The 23,088-nt window shown below is 36.3% G+C and overlaps 1 protein-coding gene across 2 annotated transcripts in view; it reads left to right on the top strand.

Moving 5' to 3' along the window:
* Positions 1-23,088, top strand: part of chchd3a (coiled-coil-helix-coiled-coil-helix domain containing 3a) — a 115,888-nt gene that overhangs the window by 64,072 nt on the left and 28,728 nt on the right. Inside the window, exon 5 of one of the 2 annotated variants that reach the window (XM_088645403.1) lies at positions 8,625-8,727. In XM_088645403.1, the coding sequence (XP_088501529.1) occupies positions 8,625-8,727 (103 nt within the window). The remainder of the gene's footprint in view (positions 1-8,624; positions 8,728-23,088) is intronic. The other variant, XM_088645405.1, reaches the window with a different exon arrangement.

Here is a 23,088-nt window from a genome sequence, read left to right as displayed (position 1 = left end):
TTAGGTGGAGAAGTAAATATTTAACCTAGTATGTGGATAATTATATTCAGTGTTAGAAATACACATAATACACAATATAACAACATAATACACAAATATATTATTTCATATGAATTTAACTTCGGTAAACTAAATCTAACTTATTTTTCGTTAATGTAACATTTTCTGTGAGGTTCCTTTCACACATCAAAAGAATAGTTTAGAAAAATGCAAGTAAAAATAATGACGTGCCTGTGCTTAAAGTCAGTTGTGTTATAAAGTGCTATGAACTTGGGTTTAAGTGGGTGACATACAGTAGACCAGAGTGAAGTGATCATAAAACAGCACATTTCTCTTCAAAACTGTCTTTGACTTTTTCTCATACATTTGACTGGTTTTTACTGCAGAGAGATGAACCTAACAAACATTTGCAGAAAGTTAACTTTCCTAACCTAAATACCCTGAAGGGAATTAATATGCATGACAGAATTCTCTTGCAATCGTCTTCCTAGAATCAGACACATGGAGTGTCTGCCAGCTGTGATGCACATTGCCCTTGGTCGCAGCGTGCAATTAATGTCAAAAGGACTTCCAAAGGGCTCCTATTTTTCTTGCTTCTGTTTCGTATCTTTGTTTTAATTCTATTCTGGAAACATTGGTTAAATAATAATGACTATTATTTTTGCTTGTCACCAGTACAGTACAATTTTATGTATGTTTTTGTAAATCCCTCCTTTTTACTCATGTATCAGAGTTAAATAGGCTAACTGGTTATAATTAGTTTCATGTACTGTATTCTACCTGTAACCCAATTTGGATGCAATAAATGGTTAATATCTGTTCCAGAGTGGAGCACTTGGCAACAAACCACTATGACCTAAATTTGGCTGTCACTTCTTGCAATGATACTTGAGAATAGTGTATTTTGGTTTTTATTTTAACCTTGATGTTAGTTTTAATTGGATGATGCTTTCATGCAAAGTGACTTACATTGTACCCATTTATACTGCTGGATATTTTCTTAGAGCAAACTGAGTGCAGTACATTGGTATGGGGTACAACTGCAGTGCCCCACCTGGGATTAAACCTACCCGTAATAGACCTTATAGATCCTTAATAGATTTAGAACAGGAAGCACAGTAAAAGAAAAAGAAAGTACAGAAACACCTTGAACCTTGAAAGGTACCTTGAAGTCTCTGCAAATGGCAAATTCACAAATGTGGGACTTGGGAAAAATAGGCTATGGTTCCATGGCTCGTAAAACAAGCATTTCCCTAGCTTTATTGTTTTAGAATTATTTCAGAAATAGTTCTAATATTTAAAACATTGTTTTCCAACTTCAAGTTAATGATATAACTTATGGAATTATAGTTTTTACAGAGTTATATTATATTATAGAGTTGTTTTTTCATTCTTAATGGAGTGCATTCTCTTTTTTACATCTTGTTTTTATTACTATTATAATGCAGCACTGCTGCACAGTAATAAAGTTTATTACAGCCTAGTAATTACAGACAAGAAAATAAATTAAGTATACTCACTCCCTTCCCACTCAACCATCTTATTTTCCTGGTCCTGTGATTTGTCTGATTCTCTTTCTTCTAATTTTTTTATCCTTTTCTGCAAGATGTGCAAGAATTGAGACTGTGAGGCTACTGTTTTAATGTTTTATTTTTGCAGCACAACACTAACATTGCTCTCGTAACAGGTTTACACACCTCTACTTATTCAGTTCCGATCAAGAAAGTTTTAAAGCATAACTTGTGATGCACTTTTACATTAAGATGTTAACTTTTTATTAACTTCCATTACTACAGAGTGCAGGTCAGGTGAAGAGGATCCACAAGCTGAATATGCGCAGTGGGTGTCTGCATTTACTCTTCTAGTGTGCAACCTCCTAATCTGTGATTTTGGTCTGCAAATGTGCAAAAAGAGTAAATGTAGTACTTCTTTTTGCAAATGCTTATCGCAGTTTGGCACACAACTCTGTCTTCTTTGAAGAAATGGCCAATTGAGAAACCAGTGGTTTCCTCTGGTTTGCCATCTTTCTGATATGGTTATGCACAAATTTACCACCATTAAATCTGTAAGTAATGTGGAAGCAGTTTCAAAAGATGCATGATTGAAAATTGTAGTCTTGTTGTCCCAGGCAGAAATTCAAGCCCTTTGTCTTATTTTCTATTAGTGAGATACTAATGAACTACCTGAAGAAGGCTCCACGGCCGAAACGTTGTGTTTTCTCTCTTCTTTTTTTCAGCATGGAATAAACCTATTACTTGTTCCTTTGCAGCTTACGCATGCTGACGCAGCTACCCACCTGAACTACTAGTGAAATACTTATGTTCCTTGAGTTAAAATGGTTATTGTTAAGTGTTATTTAACACAAAATATATAGATAGATATATATAGATATTTTTATGGAACAAGTTATAGGTTTATTCCATGCTGAAAAAAAGAAGAAAGAAAACACAACGTTTCGGCCGTGGAGCCTTCTTCAGGTGTGAGAAAGACAGGGGGGTAAGCAAAGGTAATGCAGCAGGAGAACAAAAGCTGGGAGAGAGGAGGAGCGAGAGGCGGGAGCAGGGGACAGAAAGAGAGGCCAATCAAGAGGTGTGAAGTCAGAATAGGTGTAGAGAGGTGTGAAATGAAACCTCCAATGAATGGAGAAAATTTAGAAGAAAAGCAGTCTGTCGTTAAGAGAAGGGGGAAGGTGTGATCCTAGCTGGAGGATAATTTTGGTTTCGGTGGTCCTACTGAGTTCGGAAAACCGTCTTTGAGAACACAGACGGAGAGATTAGAGTGGTCATGGCCGTCAGAGGTTAAATGAGAAACAATGGGCTTGGAGAGATCTTTAATCTTCACAGCCCTAACATGTTCTCTGTATCGGTCTCCGAGTCTCCTTCCTGTTTCTCCAATGTACATGGCTGGGCATTTACTGCAAGAGATACAGTAAATAAGGTTGCTGGAGGTACAAGATGCCATCTCGGTGATCTGGAATTGTTCTGATGGGCCTTGAATGGGCCGTGTTAGATGTGTACTTGCAGGTGATACAGGGGATATTTTTAGATATTTTATGTTCAATTTGTAAATTGATTTTTCAGGAAAAATAAATAAGATTACATGGTACCATATACAGTATACTAATGGCCAAATGTGAACAATCATCATGAAATGTTCAGAAACATTGTTTTTTATGGTACTCTTCTGCTGTACGTGTTTAATATGAAATAATCTTGGAATTATTCATTTGTTGTTATAGATAGAGGAATTGTGTAATTTATGATTGAAACAAAGTTAATGAAATAAATAATTTCAGCCTTATCCCAATAGGTATAATCTTTATGAACCACAGCATATTTCTGTATTGTTATGTCATTTTCTAATTCAGAAATGTATTATGAGAAGACCCAGGATTACCCAGATGAGCCCAGGCTGTTGTATTGTAGCAATACAGTTACTTTATGGGCCATCGGTAACAAAGTCATCTTATTCAAATCAATCAGTTACACCCTATTAACAAGACCTAATCAAAGTGTACTTTCCATAAAGGACATAACTAATTATGGGCCATTTAAAAAGCTGAGTAAAATATTTGATTCCCATAATACAAGAAGGTACAAACAGTTTCCTACTCTAGAGCATTTTTGTGTGGATGAATTTTGAATTCTAGAAAGCATTGAGTACACAACCCACTTAAATGTGTAATTTCTCTCGCCTTTGTGATTTGCAACCTCATTTCTCAGTACTGCTGTATGCTGTAGACAAATCAGTAACGGACTGCTTCACATTACAGGTCTCAGTCAAATTGATTTTGTGTTAATAAAAACAGATCTCCCATTAAAACAGATGTTATTGAATTGCAGAGTAAAATTAAATAGTTTAATTAATTAATGTTAAATTATTATAAAATATGCTCTTCACCATCTTCATAAAACATAATTTCTTAATGTAAGTCCTATGAAAACTGACTTTGGCTACTGCACAAGCAAATTCAGGCCTGCTGGAAAACTAAATACGAATAGTTTCATAGTACCTCAAACTGTGCTCATTTTAAGTATCTAGTCCTTTAGCACCAAATCTTATTAAAACATATCTCAGGAAGCATTCTCAAAGAAATCAGAAACATTATTTTCATGGCATCTTTGTTCTATCACACTCACAAACACCCAGTCTCACTAAAACACTTTTAAACTGCTTTCTCAGTTATTGACTGTAATGTAGGACTAATTTGCAAGCATTCTTGTAAATGACGAAAAGGGACTTACCCCTGTGTGTGAGATCCCAGTGGCTGGCAGTATTAGTGGAATAATCTCAGAAATATGGTGTGGACATACAGTACATAAACTTCAACCTTAAATCTACCACTTGAAGTGATTTTTTCCACATAGAATTAAATGAACTTTTAATAACTTCATTTTCCAAAATACACCAAGAAAGAAAACTCATACAAGAAAAGGGATCTCGCACACATTTAATGCATTTAAGCAAATTATAGAATGACTTAATAATAAACCTTATATGAAATATAATATTTTTTTATAGTTTACTAAGGGATAGTAATCTATTTTTAAATGGGTGTTCTCTGTGTAGTACTAAATTAATTCTGCAGAAAGTCATTACCATATTACTAACCATGAAGCAATGGATTTAACTGTAAATGTGACAAATGGCATGCGGTTAAATGCCACTTTATTTGACCTTGCTTAACCTCAGAAAATTGGATCATTTTAACCTTGAGAACAAAAATATGCAGTGATATTTTCAAACTTCACCTTTAATAAAGAAGAGACCTCCAAGTAAATGTCTTACATTTTTTTCACAATATTCTCACAACTATTTTTATTTATATCTGTTTTGTCTCTGTATTAGTTATATCTCAACTACAAGTAGTTAACACTACTGTTTAAAGATTTGTTTAAAGACAGAAAACATTTGAAAGACAGAGTTTACATTTTCTTTAATGCATAAGAAACGTGCAAAAAAGCATTTAAAACAAAAATGTTTTTTTTTTAAATGACCGGATTTCCCTCCACGTTACAATATACAGTATATATTCAAGTATGTACAGTGTAGGTAGCAATTTGTTTAATCTCTGAAATCAATTAAAGTGATTGACATTCTAAAAATTAAAGTAATTAAAGTTGTATGCGTTAATGATTTCAAAATCCTCATGTTGAAAATAGTAGAAACATGCATGGCCCAGTGACATTTTACAAATGTGCTACTACGTACTACTACTAATCCTGATCACCTCTGATAAATATAGCCTATATTTGAATGAAACTCTGGATTAGATATAACCTGTGGTGTAGAAGAACACCTTTATTGGGGGAACCACTTGAAATGGTTTTTTCGTGCAGCTTATACTATGGAGACATATGTTTGTTTTTGTATTTTAGCTATTTGAAAGCAGTTATTTCTACTTTATTTAAATTATCTGAATTGATTTATTCAATATCATAGTTATAAATATAACATTATTATATTTAATTGAATAAATCGGTTTATATTGCAAAATATTTTTTCAAATATTTCACTTCGCCTACAACCTCAGTGATGTAATTTATTCTTAGGTTGGTTAAAAAAGGTGATGCTGTTTCTTTAATATTTTAAAGACTCGTGGATCATTCAGATTCATCTCTGAGTTAAAAAGCTTTATTTTTTTTAATTGTAAAAAGTATTTTTAAAAAGTTAATTTCGCATCTTCATCAGTGTAGTTCATTATGTAAATCATTAAGGGCATTAAGTAAAAAGTTTCTTTGGAAATTACATTCCAAATTTCCATTTATTCATTTGCCAACTCAAATTAGGTAGTCCCTAATGCTTTTCCCACAGTTTCCTTTATTTTTATGTTGGTAGGATATTAAGTTTTTTTTTGAATGGCAATAAAAATAAAGCATTTCCTCTATTGCAATTTGGAGTCAGTGAACCACACAGCATAATTTCACATTTACAGCTAAACCGCAGGACTCAGCTAATTAAAAACACAGCTACTGTTAATTATTCTGTTCCAGCTAATTGATATTCAGTAAGATCTTGTTCTGCAAACCATAAATTTAATTTGACCATCAAGTTTACACTTCATCAATGCATTTTCCCTTAATGCTTTTTAAACTAACTGCAGTCTTTCTCATAAACTGCAAGGGACAATATTGCTCAATTTGCTCTTTAGTATTAGAGTACTGCTTATCTATATATCATAATCCAATCAATTTTTCCTTCTGATAGGCTAGCACTGGCAGCTTTAAAGAACTGAGAAGTATTTATATGCTTTTAATTTTTTTTCTGTTTGTGGTTAACACAGCCTTCTTTTTCTGAACTGATTTATTTTTAACAAGACAGCTTTGTTAGTAATTGGAGTTAAAATCAAAATAATTAATCTCTTGGATTCATTTGCTTTAAAGAGATGTGTCAGGTTTAGGTACTGTTATTTAAAGAAATATTGAATTATTTTTTATCTTCTGTCATTTTTTTGTCTTAAGAATGGTCTGTATTTTAATTTAACAGCAAGCAGATGTACTAAAATAGATCAGTTCAAAATAATGGCTAATGCAGTGGAGTACGGTTTGCTTTACTGAACTTCCATTTTAACATGCCCACAAATAGACTACAACAAGGACATCTAAATATAAGTAGAACCCTCAATCCCCATCTCTTCCACCTCAACCAATCCCATACTCAGATGTACATCATCAAATGTCAGACAAACTAAAAGACAAGTACAATAGGAAACAGTCAAGACAATGAAAGAACACCAAACAATATCCATTGCAGAATCCCAGATTTCAGTATTCTTATATAGTAAATGTATGTAAATCTCTTTTCTCATGTAATCCTAATAATGTGTTTTAAGAAACTATTTTTAGCATCTGGTAATGAAGCCAATAGGAATAGGATCAGATTTTATTTCTGTTTGCTAAGTTTGCATGAACTTTGCTGGATTGAGTTTCTGTACTTCAGGATGGTACAGATGCTACAGTACAGCCTTTGGTTTGGTTTCCATCTTCAAAGTGATAGATTAAAAATGCTTGTAGCACACAATACAGCCAACCAGTAGCTGCCGCACCTTCATGTACAAAAAAGTTTGTTTTCAGCACATTCTAAAGCTAAATTTGTGTCAGTTTTTAATTATTTTGATTACATTATTGTTTTTTTTTTTCTTTCATGCTTCAGGAAACTGAAAGTAAGGTAAGAAATGAAAATGTGTCCTTAATCCAAATTCTTTTCTCACATGAAAATATGTAATTACACTTTTTTACATGTTAGCTTTTTATATATTTGCAGTCTATATAGGTTGTATTCTGCAATACTCTGTATGCATTAGCAGTTTTAATGGACATTTTGTTCTAGACCCTGTGGCTTTGTATACAAAAGTGCCTGGTATGTTTCGCTCCTTGTGATCACATCTGTTTTGTATACTAAGATTGTAGATTGACTTAATCAATATCTTAGAATTTGTAAATCCTTAAAATGCGCTGATCACTGCTTTAAACTAGACTTTTTCATTAGTGAACTGTGATTGAGATTCCCAAACCTGCATTATTTAGTTTATCCAAAGGATACAAAAGCAAGTCACATTTATTCAGCAAAGCATTTCACTGAAGCAATCTGAGTGAAGTACATTTCTCAGTGACACAAAAGCAGTGCCCATTTTGGAATTTGAACCCACAGTATTTCAACGACGTGAACAGAGCCCTAGACACTGCTCCACGTCCTGGCCTGTACCGGCCCCATGCGGCTTGCCAGGTGACGGTGAGCTTGTAGTGTTAGCTGAGACAGCTGTATCTGTACAAGCCCACAGCCCTTCAAAATGTTGTTTCAGATGTTATTTTCATATACTGTGCTCATTTAATAGTTTCAACAGTGGGTCAAATCAGTTAAGCATCTCTGATTCCAAATTGGTGGCTTTAGAAATATTTTCTTCTTAATTAAAACAAGATATCTTTGCAGGGCTCTTTTTTCTTTGCTAATTTTAGACATTTATCTTTCTGCATTCACTAAATGGTGGTGCACAGATTAAAAATCCTTTGTCATCTATACCCTAGACATCATAGGTGAGTTTAGATTATACATGCTATCATCTTTCAGTCTGTTTGCATACCCCCCATTACCCCCTTGAGGATTTTCTTAAATAAGGTGAAAAAATGCTTCAGTCACCAAAGACTAAAGACAGGTTTCAATTAATATCATAATTGAAAGTCTTCTTTGTGCTGCAAATTCTTTGAAATTGAGTGTCTGAGCCTCATATATCAAGTGAAAAACTTCAGATGGAATTATCTTTTGGTTACTGTGATCCTGGGCAACTGTAAAACTATAATGTTTCAGAAGCTTTGTCTTCTTCTGTTTTCATTGGTAATTGTATCCATCATTAGTCAGTATATTTCCCCAGTATATTGCTTATTGGTTTATCACTCATAATGCATAATGTCCACTGAGACAACTGTACTAAACTATTGTTCTTAGTGTATTCTGATCTTGATATTTTATATCAAATCTCACTTTTTTGTTTGTGAAAAAGTATTTAATAGTTTTAAATCAGTGTCCATTTTAAATTCTTGGAGTTTTTTTTATGATGGTGGTTTAAATAATATTTTAAAGTAGGGAACCTTTGTTCATACCTTGTGTATGAAGTATGTAATGTTGACCTTCTCTTTTGTGTTTAAGGCTAAACAACTGGAAGAAAAGGACAGAGAGCTGAGAAAACAAGATGCCTATTACAAGGAGCAACTCGCCAGACTGGAAGAAAGGGTAAGATTAATTAATTCTTCAATTCATTTTATAGATTAAACAGCACCACCACTTCTGATTTTCATTTTAAACTATTCATTACAAGTAGTAGTATAAAGCAAATAAAAAAGCCATTTGGTGTGTGACTGACCTGAGCCCAGTCACAGTGGGCTAGAATCAGACAACCTTCTGTTGATTTGAAGCTCAGTGTGGAGAGCTGATTATTGGTCTCAGTTCAATATTGTAATCTGTCCATAGCGCACAGTACCTCATAAAAATAAAGTTGGAAGATATTTTCATTGGGTGTAAATAACCGAATTTGAGTTGTGTTATGGAGTCATTCAGTAGTTTCAGTATGCTTAACATACCATTAAACTACAAATTAAAGTCCAAAGCTCAAAAGAAGCAATACCTTATCTCATTCTTACAATACCTCAAACTACACAGAGCCCACCTTTCTGTATTCTGTATGTTCTCCCTACCAACCCGCTATTATATATTATTCTGGCTGTCAAGGATTATTAACCTCTGTGTGAGCCTGGTTCACAGTGCTCTGAGCTGTGAGTCAGTGGCAGCTAGAGAAGCAAGTATTAAACAGTATTATTCATCCCATTTGCTGCAGTAAATAGAATTCCACTGTTATGATGTGTCAGGGTTTTAAGAGAAATCCAATTTACAGGACACTAAACTGCCATTTTCACTGCAGAGGTGCTTTATTCCTGGAACTTGCTTTCATATTAATCTTATTGGGAGGAATTATTGGGACCAATCAAGCTGTGGAATGATAATTTAATGATCTCGTTTTGTATCCTCTTATACGGCTCGGAGGATAGGATGCTATGCTACATCTGTGGTAGCCTGAGGGTTCACAGTCTGAATTAATGTGAAGTTTGCGTAGAAGGAGACTGCATTCTTCTCACATGTAAGATTTTAGAGAGAAGTGATAGAAGTCAAATCCTGTTTGAGATGGGGGGATTTTTTATATTTCTCTCTGGTTTTTAAGTTTCTAAACAATATTACTTCCAGGTCATACAGAGATAAGATAAGATCACTTTATTGGCCATATACAATTTCTTGTATTAGGAATTTGTCTTTTCACAGACCCTAACTTGCTCAGGGAGGGAGAAGCTTGGGGTCAGAGCGCAGGGTCAGCCATTTATATGGCGCCCCTGGTGCAGTTGTGGTTAAGGGCCTTGTTCAGGGGCCCAACGGAGTAGGATTCCTCTGCCGGCCGCAGGATACGAACTGACAACCTTCCAGCCACAGGCGCAGATCCTTAGCCACAGAGCCACCGCACCGCCCCAGAGAATTAGAACCAACTGTCCTGTCTTCCAAAGAAAATAAACAGTGAAAGCTGCATGTCAGTATAGAAGTATTACTTTGTGATCCAGTTATTTTAAACAAGTGAAAACCTTTCTTTGATTCTGGAGAGCAGTGACTGAGCTGCATACAATATGAGTTCCTGATGTGTGGACCTCTTCTTATCCTATAATAGTGTTTTACAGTACATGTACTGGTTTTCACTCCATCCGAGTTGTCTTTAGCTTAAGGGAGTATCTACAGATTTCCACCTATTGTCGTGTTGAAAATTATTGAAGCCAGCAGACTGACCAGAACTGAAAAGCACTGCACAGAATTCTTTATATAGTATACTAAGTAGAGATTCAGTATTGTACTGTATACACTCATAAGACAGAAGAGACTATTCAAGAGATTGTTCACTTCAGAGTATGCTATTTGAATACTTTAAGTGGAAAAAATAACATTTATGGCAAAGATATATGTTGTGTGGAAATGACAATATGGTAAGATAATCAGAATATTTGCAAAGACTGCTTTGTGTGACTTAGATTTAATAAAACTTGATTGTAAATAGACATTTTGACTACTTGTATAGCATTTACTGTATTTAGAATTATTTAAATATGATGGGTGAAAAGATGGAGCACAAATATATTACATTACAAATTAGAGGACCCCAAGTCGTCATAATAAAGGAAAATTGTGAAAAGATTTTTTTTTATTAAACTGACAATGCAGTCTGCAACAGCAGAAGTACAGTGTTGCTAAGTGCCTTATAAGCAGCTTGTGGAAAGCTGTGTCATTATAAGCAGGAGCACAGCGAGCGAATCAGAAGAAAAAAGTTCAATATATTACATGTCCCTTTCAATTTACATACCCCATTCATCACAGAACACATTGACAACTCAACCGCTACAGACACCATATTGCAGAAGTAATATTTTCATTGCCAAGTTCTGAAAATTGTTTCTGAATCTTATATTTTGTTCCATACGGTCCCTAAATCATATGGTAAAATTTCTGAAAGTCTTACATTTATCAATGCAGCAATCTTTTTTCTGGTTGTAATTTACGGTTTTCAGGATTGATAAAATTCTTATTCCTTTTAACAAGCCACACATTTTAAAATAATCTTACATTTCTCAACTTATATTCCTGTCTCTTAAATATCTATATGCTTGTATATTTTTATGAACGCTTTTTTACTCATTTAAAATGTCCAAACAGAGACTGAAATAGGAACAAAAGTACATAGCAACATAACCCCCCACCCTGCCATATTGGTGGCAGCCCTGTCTATGTTCCCACCCAAAAGACCCCTACAGAATTATTACAGTCAAAGGAAATTGTAGTAATGTAAATATGTGTACTTCAGTAATATCTTGAAAGAGAATCAAGTCATCGCCTCCATATTGTTCAATGTGGATTTTTTGACTTCCTAGCTATATACCATGTTCTCCTTTTTTGAAAGCCTCTTAATCTACGTTGGCCTTATTTAACAGCCTGAAATATTGTTTGAAACCAGATATCAGTGTATAGAGTTTAAAGATTCTGGGCTTTAATTGTAAATTAGTACTCTCAACTGCTTAGATCTTATTGCTATTAAGTTCAAACTGGATTTTTTTTACCATTCTCCATACTTAATATAATATATTAAAAAAAGGTTATATAACTGATTCAATAAATAATTCCCAGTAAATAAACATAGCATGACTAACCGCATGAACAGGTTTAAATCCATGGAAGATTAAAAACATGGCTTCTTGTTTTCTATGCATTATCTTGTTATACATGCATAATATAACATTTTGAATGTTTTGATTGTTTACAAATCTGTTGCAGTCACCTTAACAATGAATTAGCATTCTGAGTTACAGGGAGTGCAGATTTAAAGCCCATTGTAAGCATTATCAATACCTGGAAAACATAGTTTAACACAGTGAGTAATGGAGGAACTTTGTAAGACTAGAAAACAGAAAGCTCAGCAGCTTGGTTTTAAATCTCCAAAGGGCTGTTATCTTACATTAAAATCCTTCAAATCAGTAATGTGTGGAAAAACCCAAGCTTTGCACCGAGCCAGTTAATTCAATTAGTGGGATTTATCATCAGATACACAGTATGAGTCTCAAGTATACCACATACTATATCAAAGGTGTCGTCTTCTGATGTTAAGCACAGTAATTAACAAGCTACTGTATTTCCTTTTCCTTTCACTGTCATTTAAGGCTTTTAGGTTTGTAAACCTAGAAATGCATAAACTTATGTTAGAATTCACATGCACAAGCTTCATTTCTTTGGATTAACATACATTACCTTTCACTTATCACTTATTGTACACTGATGGCATAATTTTTTTCATTGTCAGACTAGACCTTCTGCTTGATCTTCGAGCACTGTCAGCTCTCTTGTAGGTGAAATAATGCTATATCTATACTTCCTGTGACACGTTTGTGTAGTGCTTTCTTTGCTGCTGGTAGTCTATACTGGTCCTGTCTCCGAAGCATATCCTTTTATGCTTCTAACTGCACAGATCAGCTCCTTCACAGGTTTTTCGTTAACATAATAGCATGGACACCAACAAAACTATCAAACAACATATTCATCAACTATTCTACAACATATATTACCATTTAATGAAGATGAAATGATATTCCAGTCTATTTATTTTCTATAATGTCCTTGTGTGCAGGGCTGCTGGGGTCACTGAGCCCTTTGTACTTTTCTACCTTTGCTGCAAGTTCTATGCCATCCATCTTTGAAATGACTCTTAAATTATATTTTCAATCGGATCCAAGGCGTGTTTGACAACTCATTGTTTGCTTGGCCCATGACCTCTGCAACTGGTTATCCATTTCAGGTACAGGGTTTCAAACAGCAGCCCAGGGAATTGAGTGGCATTTGAGCTTGTATGAGGCTAGTGGAACATTGGGATGGTATAGTTAAAAATATATACATTGCATTCTATATTTAATTTATATGGTTTTATGCTCCACTTAAGAGCATAAGAATAGACTTGAAGCATAACAGCAGCAGGACAGAGAGCCTTGTGCTTTGCTGCGTTGCTGACTTACTGCTCACTACAATGGGCACATAAGTGGAGCAACAGGCGTCAGTCTGTATAATATTTTGCATGTCATTATAAACTAAGAAATGGTTATGTGCAGAAAGTCCTGTAAGAAGAGCATCCTTTTACTTTTGAAGCAAAATGTATTACAGTATATCTATTGTATTGGGTAAAATGCATGTCTCTGCATGTTTTGTTTTTTACACAACTGGAAGTGTGAATGTTAAATACAACACTACACCTTAATGGTTAAGCAGCAGGTCCCACAAAAAATGTGGTAATGAGCATTTTTTCCATCATAAACAAGCCTGAAATGACTAAATGATGTTGGAAAGAAACACATGGAGAGTCTAGTCTGAGTAAATAAATGACTTCTTAATAATTTGACCCGTGATGTCAAAGGTTTCTCTTTAGTGAAGGAAGAGGGTGGTGGTGTCAGCATCCAGAAATTTGACTGTTGTGCTCGAAGGTTTTCCAATTTGTGAATATTAAAGAATGTACAAGTCATACATAACAATAACACAATACATATACTTTGTGGGTTCAATATTTTTAAAAAGTCTTTTTAATATTTCTGTATTTTGCTTATTCATAGACTTAGCTATGTCATTATGCATTTAACGTTAGAATTGTTTTCAGTCACCCAGTGGTAAAATTGAAGGCATTTCATTTTCATTATTTCTTATATTTTTTGGTTAATGAGGTTGTTGCTGAATGCATGAAACACTGAGAATCTGGAAATTTGAAATTTGTAAAATTTGCTAAGGAAGTGGAACAAAATGGTAAAGGCCTCTTTGAATTTAAACACTTTCAATGAGGATACTATGTGACACATGGTTAACTTAATTTGCACTTAAGGTCTTTATCTTTGTGTTTGGAAATGCCGTATTCCAGAAACTTTCATAATGAAAGTAATCTTATAAAATCATATCAATGTTAGTTATATCGTATTTATGTTACATCCTTGATCTACTGTATTTTCTAAGCTAAATCAATAAAGTAGGTTTCAGAAAAGCAGATTTAATTCTGCAGTTGATGATTTCTAAAGTAATTTAAGTGAATGTTAAGGAACAAAAGGGACATTTCATATCCTGTTTATTTCAGTGAGCTACTTGCAAATGCTCAGTTGCATTGCAGATGAAGATCATCAGGTATTTGTAGAAAGTGTACTTGAGAAATATTTCTCAAGAACTGTTTGATAGTCCCTTTGGCCAGGGATTTTATAAACCCAGAGTGGTACTGCTATTGGATTACTCAAGTTTTATTTCAAGAAAACAAGTCTAGGACTAATACTAATCCTGGTCTATGAGACCAGCCCTAAATTTTGAAATGTCATTTTAAATTGTATTAAAAGAAGCTCCACTGAACTTACTCTATTCAGTCCCACCCAGTCTGCAGAGATTGGTATTGATCTAGATGAATATTCTTGGCAGTGTGCACTAGCTGATTATCAATAGACATTTTTCCTTGCATGTGGTTAAAAACAACTACTCAGCACTTCCTTTCATGCCTGAATACCACAACAGCTGGCTTTTCTGTGAGGTGACGGTATGTCTCGTCTGGGAATATAGCTTAATATGAAATAGGGTAGAAAAGCATTGTTCTTGACATTCATGTTTTCAGGTCCACAGCTTGTCAAGGTTTGATCCTCAGAAGTCGATAGCTCAGAATGTCGGTTCTCCTTCATGTATTCTTTCTTACAAGCCATCAGTTAGAAGTAAACATAATTTAACTCTTACATCGGTACCTGGCCAATCTGATATGAATATGTCCTAAGAGACAGCACTGGAAATTTCCGTATCATGTGTTGTTTTTAATTTTCACCTTTCATTGGTTGCTGGGAAACATAATTTGTCTCAGAAGTAAACACATTAGATGCCAGTCAAAACAACATAGAAGTGCATACTACTAAGACAGAGTAAAGAAATCTTGAGGCAAATGTTTTAAATTTGTTTCTGAAATTCTCATAACCTTGAAAATGCATTGGCTTTAACCAGAAAAGTGACTCTTGGTTAAAGAGTTAACTTTGATAAGTCAAAAAAAAATAAGGTTTTATTTGACTTTGGTCTTGCAGTGTTATGCTTCTCCTATAATACAGCTGTCACTAATTCCTATGTAAACAACACGGAGATAAACGAAGGGCATCAACAGGATGGGAGATAAGGAATGTAAAGCTGTCAATATTGGCCTTTATCAAGAAGATAACCAACAGGAAATGAGCCAAATTCACTGCCCATCACCATCAAATAATTACCCTCCCCATTGATCTGCACAATGCCATGACTTTGACTCTCTTATCTCTCTCTCAAAGACAGAAATGCATTACTATCGAAGACTGTTACGCAAAGTAACATTCAAGTTCAAGTTTATTGTCATTATACTCATATACAGGTGTATGGTATAACGAAATGCTATTCTGCTAGCTCTCAGACAATAAGTAGGACAAAACACAACAATACAATTGTATAAGAAAAGAAAGACAGACACAACAGGCAGTGTGCAAAAACAACAACAGGCAATGTGCAAAAGAACAACAGATAACAGGTAATGTGCAAAACAACATCAGATGTGCAAAAAGCATACATCAACAGAATGAAATAAAGGATAGAAAATTATGAGGAGTGAGCTTCTTGACATGTGAGGTAGAGGTAGATTTCAAGGTGTGTTTGAGTTTTTGGTAAGAAAGAAGGCACTATGAGGTTCAGATCGTAGGTGAGAGAGGCTGGGAGTCATACAGTCTGTAGCTGGGGTGTGTGGGGTCTTTGATGATGCTTAGAGCTTTCCTCAAGCACTGTCTGTCATAAATATCCTGGATGGATGGGAGGGCAACCCCAGTGATGGACTGGGCAGTTTTCACCACCCGCTGTAGGGCTTTGCAGTCAGCAATACTGCAGTTGTCATACCACACTGTGATGCAGCCTGTCAGTGTGCTTTCTGTAGTGCATCTGTAAAGGTTAGTGAGGATCTGGGGACATATCTTAGCCTTCTTCAACTGTCTAAGGAAGTACAGGTGCTGTTTCGCTTTCTTGATCAGACAGGTGGCGTTGAGAGACCATGTGAGGTCCTCGATGATATGGACGCCAAGGAATTTGAAGTTACTGACCCTTTCCATTTCAGTCCCATTGATGTGGATAGGAGCATGTCCGTTTTGCAGTTTTCTGAAATCAACGATCAGCTCCTTGGTTTTGCTGATGTTGAAGGTGAGGTTGTTTTCACACCATGTTGTAAGGAGATTGACCTCCTCCCTGTAGCCCTCTCATCGTCTGTGATCAGACCTACAACTGTGGTGTAATCGGCAAACTTGATGATGTAGTTGGTGTTGTGTTTGGCCTTACAGTCGTGGGTGTAGAGGGGTAGAGCAGTGGACTAAGCACACACCCCTGGAGGACCCCAGTGTTCAGAATTAGTGTGCCGGAGGTGTGGCTTCCAAGCCTGACAGCCTGAGGTCTGCCTGCCAGAAATTCCTGAATCCAGTTGCAGAGGGTGGTGTTGAGACCCAGTGCACTGAGTTTCTTGACTAGTTTCTCTGAAATGATAGTGTTAAAAGCTGAGCTAAAGTCGATGAATAGTAGTGTTGCGTATGTGTTCTTTTTATCCAGATGGGATAGGGCAGTGTGTATGGCAATGGGGATTGTATCATCTGTGGATCTGTTGGGGTGGTAGGCAAATTGGTATGGGTCCAGTGTGTTCGGAATGGTGTCATCACTTCATGATGACAGGTGTTAGTGCCACCGGTCGATAGCCATTAAGACATGTCACTGTGGTTTTCTTCGGTATTGTGATGATGGTGGTTGTTTTGAAGCAGGTGGGGACTATGGCTTGGGCCAGGGACATGTTACAAATGTCTGTGAATACACCTGCCAGTTGATTAGCGCAGGCTCTGAGGACGCGACTGGGTATGCCGTCAGGTCCTGCAGCCTTGCGTGTGTTCACTTTTAGCAGAGATCTCCTCACCTCATCTGCAGACAGTGAGAGCAGCTGGTCAGCTGCGGAGGGTGCAGCTCTGTTGACTGGTTCTGAGTAGCATAGAAGGTGTTGAGCTTGTTAGGCAGGGAGGCATCATAGGCAGATACACAGATGTTCTTACTCTTGTAATCTATGAGGGCCTGTATACCTTGCTACATACGTCTTGGGTCATTAATGGTGAAGTGTTCCTCTAATTCCTGTTTGAGTGTGTTTTTTGCATGTTAAATACAATTGTTTAGTTTGATCCTGGCTGACCTTAGTTCTGATTCATTGCCCAATTTGAATGCTACATCCCTTGCTTTGATTAGGATGCGAACCTCACTGTTCATCCATGGTTTCTGGTTAGGAAAAGTCCTTATTTCTTTTGTGAGTGTAACATCGCCAGCACATTTCCTGATGTAGCTAGTGACTGATGATGCATATCCTGTATGTCGGTGTATGATCCCTGTGTGGCTGCCTCTTTAAACACATCCCAGTCAGTACATTCAAAACAGTCCTGCAGGACTGATTCAGCTCCTTCAGGCCACACTTTCACAGTTCTGACCACTAGTTTCACTCGCCTGTGCAGCTGTCTGTATGGCAGGAGGAGAAACAGAGTGGTGTGGTCTGAGTTTCCAATGTGAGGGAGGGGTACAGCCGTGTAAGCATTCTGAATCTTGGTGTAAATGTGGTCCAGAGTGTTTTCTCCTCTCGTTGGGAAGGAGACATGCTGATGGTATTTTGGGAGAACGGAGTTGAGATTTGTTTGATTAAAGTCGCCCGCGACGATAAAGGTTGCGTCAGGATGTGCAGATTCCTGTTTGCTTATGGCAGTGTACAGTACCTCTAGCGCTTCTTTGCCATTAGCATCGGGGGGATGTAGACGGCGGTGATAATAACAGTTGTAAATTCCCTTGGCAGATAGAAGGGGCGGCACTTGATCATAAAAAATTCCAGAGCAGGTGAGCAGTGTTTCGTGATGGTAGATACATTGTTGCACCACGCATTGCACCATGCATGGACATGTTGTGTTTGTCTAAATTACAATAATGATCCTGACACTGGGTTCCGGGAAACTGATGTATTTAAGATGATGCCAAACTGGGACCTTTTTACTTGAGATTAAATCTGCATTTTAAACCATGGTCATTTTAGCTTTGCTAAAATATTTGAATCCTGTTTGTAAACTGGATGATATGAACATGTTAACCCATTATTAAATATAAGATATTTAGCAAACTTATCAAATATTTTGCTTTCAAAATATTTTAACTAATAACATTCTCTAATACATATATATAGTGGTTTAAAATCTACAGATGTACTGTAGAAAGTATTTGCACTGGATGCATTACAGTTTGGAATGGCAATTGCTCAACTCGTGAATGAAAAAATTACAGGAGGTGGTGGAGACAGCTGAGGTCATCACTGGTACAGAACTCCCTTCCATCCAGAACACCTTCACCACATGCTGCCTCAGAACGGAGGATGATATAATCAAAGACCAAAACCACCCTGGGAGTGTACTTTTCTCTCTTCTTCCTTCTGTCAGATTTAGGCCAGGCCTCTAGGTTCAAAGAAAGCTTCTACCCCACAGCCATAAGACTCCTAAACTCCACCTCTTAAATCCTCCCCCCACTTACACCCCTCTGTTTTGCACTGAACTCAAAATACTGCTGGCACTTGTATTTTGAACTGAACTGAAAATACTACCACTGCTGAATTTTGCATACAGCTGCTTTCTAAATGCTGGTTAAATAATTGCTGCTACCCTGTTCCAGTCTCCAAGAATTATGATGTCATTTGTTATGTCATTTTCTACAACAACAACAAGTAATTCCTTATACTTAAATAGTGCTTTTCTGGACACTCTACTCAAAGCGCTTTACAGGTAATGGGGACTCCCCACCAGCACCACCAATGTGCAGCCCCACCTGGATGATGCAATGGCAGTCATAGTGCGCCAGCACTCTCACCACACACCAGCTATCAGTGGGGAGAAGAAAAGATCAATGAAGCCATTTCAGAGATGGGGATTATTAGGAGGTCATGATACCTAAAGGCCAATGGGAAATTTTGCCAGAATGCTGAGGAACCCCTACTCCTTTCAAGAAACACCCTGAGATTTTTAATCACAGAGAGTCAGTACATCGGTTTTACGTCTCATCCGAAGGATGGCACCTTTTTACAGTATAGTGTCCCCATCACTATACTGGGGCATTAGGTCCCACACAGATTGCAGGGTGAGTGCCCCCTACTGGCCCCATTAACTTCACTTCCAGCAGCAACCTTAGTTTTTCCCAGGAGGTCTCCCATCCAGGTACTAACCAGGCTCACACCTGCTTAGCTGCAGTGGGTTTCCAGTTGTGAGTTGCAGGGTGATATGGCTACTGGCCATATGTCAATGTTATGTCATCTGTTATGTCATTTGTCATGTGAGGAAAACACGCAAGTAAGCATTTCATTATACATATAACAATAAACTAACTTAAAACTCTTCTGACATGTATCCAAGAGTTTCTTTAAAATAATAGTAAAATAGTAATAATAAGCCCTTGTCTCAACTATAATCCACCTACAAAAAGGCAAACTGCTGTTTACTTTAAAAAATACATAATTAAAAATGAAACTTTCTTCACAATGCAAAGTGATTCAAAGTCACTTTTCAAAAAGGAGTTGTTACGTAATGCTATAGCTTCCCACAGATGAAATGACTGTTTCATCAATTATCAGTAATTAGGATTATCAATAATGAGGATTGTGTGACCTCTTAAATAAGAGAAGCACGGGTGCAGAAGAAATTTAAGTTCCTCAGCGTCTTCAAATGCCCTAGCTAACCTTCACTGACTACCCAAAACCATACAAGACAAACAGCACTTACCCGTACTAACTAGTGTTACTAATTCAAAGATCAACTATGTGTGTAGAAATGTACACAACAACCTAAACTAATCCTATACACAAAAGCTCACACAAATACACAAGTGAACTACAAATACAAACGAGAGTAGACACAAGTAACAGGGTACAAAAGAACACAGAGATTGAACATATAACCCGTTAGGGCAAGGTAATGGCAAAATAAACAATGAACACAAACAAACAAAAGTACAAAGAGTCGAACACAAACCAACAAAAGTCGAAGCTATACGAAAACAAACACGAACGAAGCGAAGCCGGAGCAAAACCGAAGCTGAGCCGAGCGGGACCAAAGTCAAACGAAAGGCCCCCTTCCTTCTAAAAACCTCCAACTAATATACTGAATAATCTGCGTTCTGATTGGCCGAGAGATAATTGAAGATGATGTCACACAGAAACAATGATGTAATGATGGACCAATGGGAAAAGGAGAACAATCAAGGTCAGGAAGTGTGGAACAGCAACAAAACACACATGGACCACACACTGGGACGTACCATACTTATAATTAGGGTCCCCAAAAAATGGTGGCTTGAAATTGGGTTCATCAGCCAAATATGTTTGTCAGATACTACTATAAACATCTTCATTACATTGAAGATTATTTTCTGTGTTCCATTTTATTTATTTGAAATAGAATGTTTCTATTTTCAAGATACACAAAATATGATAGACTAAGCATTATATACATCTAAGTTGCCAATCCCTCTTATTATGTATATATAATATATACAGAGCATTAAAAGTTATCTGCTATATGCTATGTCGTTTTTGTAGTAGATGCATTGGCATTTTATTAAACACACACAAACACATGATAAATGAATTCATTATTCTAGTTAAAATTTGTCTTCAACAGTTTGATCAACATGGTTGTACAGTGCAAGTCTGTGATGCATATGCCTATTCACTGGTCTATGAGCCCTAAATGTCACATGTCCCAGCTCAATGTTCAGCACAAATGTTCAGTGGGGTTCATGTATATAGAGTAGGACATCCGTAGAAAATTATTACACGAGCATTTCATTTTAGTAGACAGGAGAAAGTGAGGTCACAGGACTTGCTTGATCAGTGTATTGCCAAGAAGGCAGATTGCTATAAATCATTACAAGCTACTAAAACCATTAAATGTGGATGATGACACTTGGAGATGTGTCATGATGCATGTCTCCTAGATCAAAGCCTGTAACTGTTGAACTGTGTTTTGCTGTAACGTCTTGCCAGGTTACAAATTGCTGACTGTGAACACCCCAGACAGCAAGCAGCATTGCAGTCTCCTAGTTCAGCTGGACTTAGTTCAGTGTCTAATATATGCCGATGGCATGAATCTCCTCTAGATGAGCAGCGCATGTTGGTTCTTGTGTTTTTCTTGCTAGGTCTTCTCCAAGCCTGATGTTCAGCAGGTTAAATCAGTTCGTCGACTGTGGCCAGTCATCTCCCTTAGTAATAAGACGATTTAGTGTGTGTATAATATTCAAAGTCATGTGAGTATACAGTATTTATGGACAGGCATGAAAGAACAATTAAAAAAAGATACCACAAATGTTTAATCAGTATCAAAAGTCCCTATATTTATTTTTGTAAAACGTACATGCACAAATAGTGGCTTATTTGGATGCTCAGCATCTGCAAGAGTATGTAGAAATTCTATTGCATGGTCTTCTCTTGTCTAGATGAGTGCTAAATCATGACAGGTTAAATTGCTCTCAGCTATTAAAATACATTACTACCTGGCTTTTAATGTGTCTGATTTAAAGTGACATCAGCTACTATTCTGTGTAGAAACCTACAAGATAAAACATAAACTCTTATGACAATTGAAAGTATTTAATTCAGATATTTGCCAAAAAATTTTAGTATATTTTAAAATAACTTAGCTTTTGTTGGAGATAAGTAGGGCGTTTCTTGAGAAGAGTAGGGGTGTAACCCCGGCATCCTGGCCAAATTTCCCATTGGCCTTTACCAATCATGGCCTCCTAATAATCCCCATCTATGAATTGGCTTCATCACTCTGTTCTCCTCCCCACTGATACCTTATGTGTGGTGAGAGTACTGGCGCACTGTGGCTGCCATCACATCACCCAGGTGGGTCCTGCACATTGGTGGTATTGAGGGGGGTCCCCATTACCTGTAAAGCGCTTTGAGTTTCCAGAAAAGCGCTATATAAGTGTAAGGAATTGTTATTATTAAGTAAACCGTTTTTAACACATTTCCAGAAACTGTTGCTAGGAAATAAATATGGTAGGTAATATGTATTGCAGTGACGTAGAAGGAATTTAGGCTAGATGTCCTAAAACATTTAGTTTAAGGAAAGAATGTACTAATCCCTTTTGCCAGTGATTTTAGAATTATGCACAAACTTTCCCTGCTCTTTTCCATACTTTATTTTGAAGTAATAGTCAAATTTTTCTCTTTCTCAAAGAGCATAGATTGAAAATGTCAAGTATCATTTTTCCGAAGGCCTGTATGCAGTTAATACGTGCTTTTCCAGCACAACTTGAAAGTGGTTTGGATTAGGGGAATGATCTAAATGTGTGATTTTTATCCACCTGATTGTTTTAAGAGTATTTGCCACATTAAGCAATTGGTAGTTTTGAGTGTATTGATTTTAATCTAAAACAGAGGATACAGTTGTGTGTACAGTATTTTAAAACCAATTTCAACCTGATTTTTTTTTCTTGATTGCAAAGATCATCCAGTTTCAATGCATTCCATTAAATACATTTTCAGTATTTTTATATAGATTTACTTCAGCCCAGAATTAAATCACCCAACATTATTTAATGTATTGGAAACTTTTATCAGTATTTAAGAAAACACTGATTTCGTAAGGTAAACTAATGTGGATAAATTACAGTATAAAATATTGCAGAAGTGGTGGATTTATTCTGATATTGATGTAAGAGATCATTCCTCCAAGGAATGCTGCTGAATAGCTATCAAAGGCTTTTGTTTTCCTAAAAGAGTGGGTGAAGACCAAAGAATGAAAGGGTCACAAGTAATTCATAAAGAAGGTAAAATACAAAAAACAAATTAAAATCTTGGCTGAGATGACAAACCATTTCTTGATAGCTTTGGTTAGCTATGAAATTAGAAATCCACAGCGTACAGAATCTTGACTGATCATTTGAACCGCAATCAAAAGGGCAAAT

Source organism: Lepisosteus platostomus, chromosome 9 (assembly GCF_059453375.1).
Source record: "Lepisosteus platostomus isolate fLepPlt1 chromosome 9, fLepPlt1.hap1, whole genome shotgun sequence".
In the NCBI taxonomy this organism is placed as follows: Eukaryota; Metazoa; Chordata; class Actinopteri; order Semionotiformes; family Lepisosteidae; genus Lepisosteus; species Lepisosteus platostomus.
Note: the sequence above shows the minus strand (reverse complement) of the source record. Positions and strands in the feature narration are given on the sequence as shown.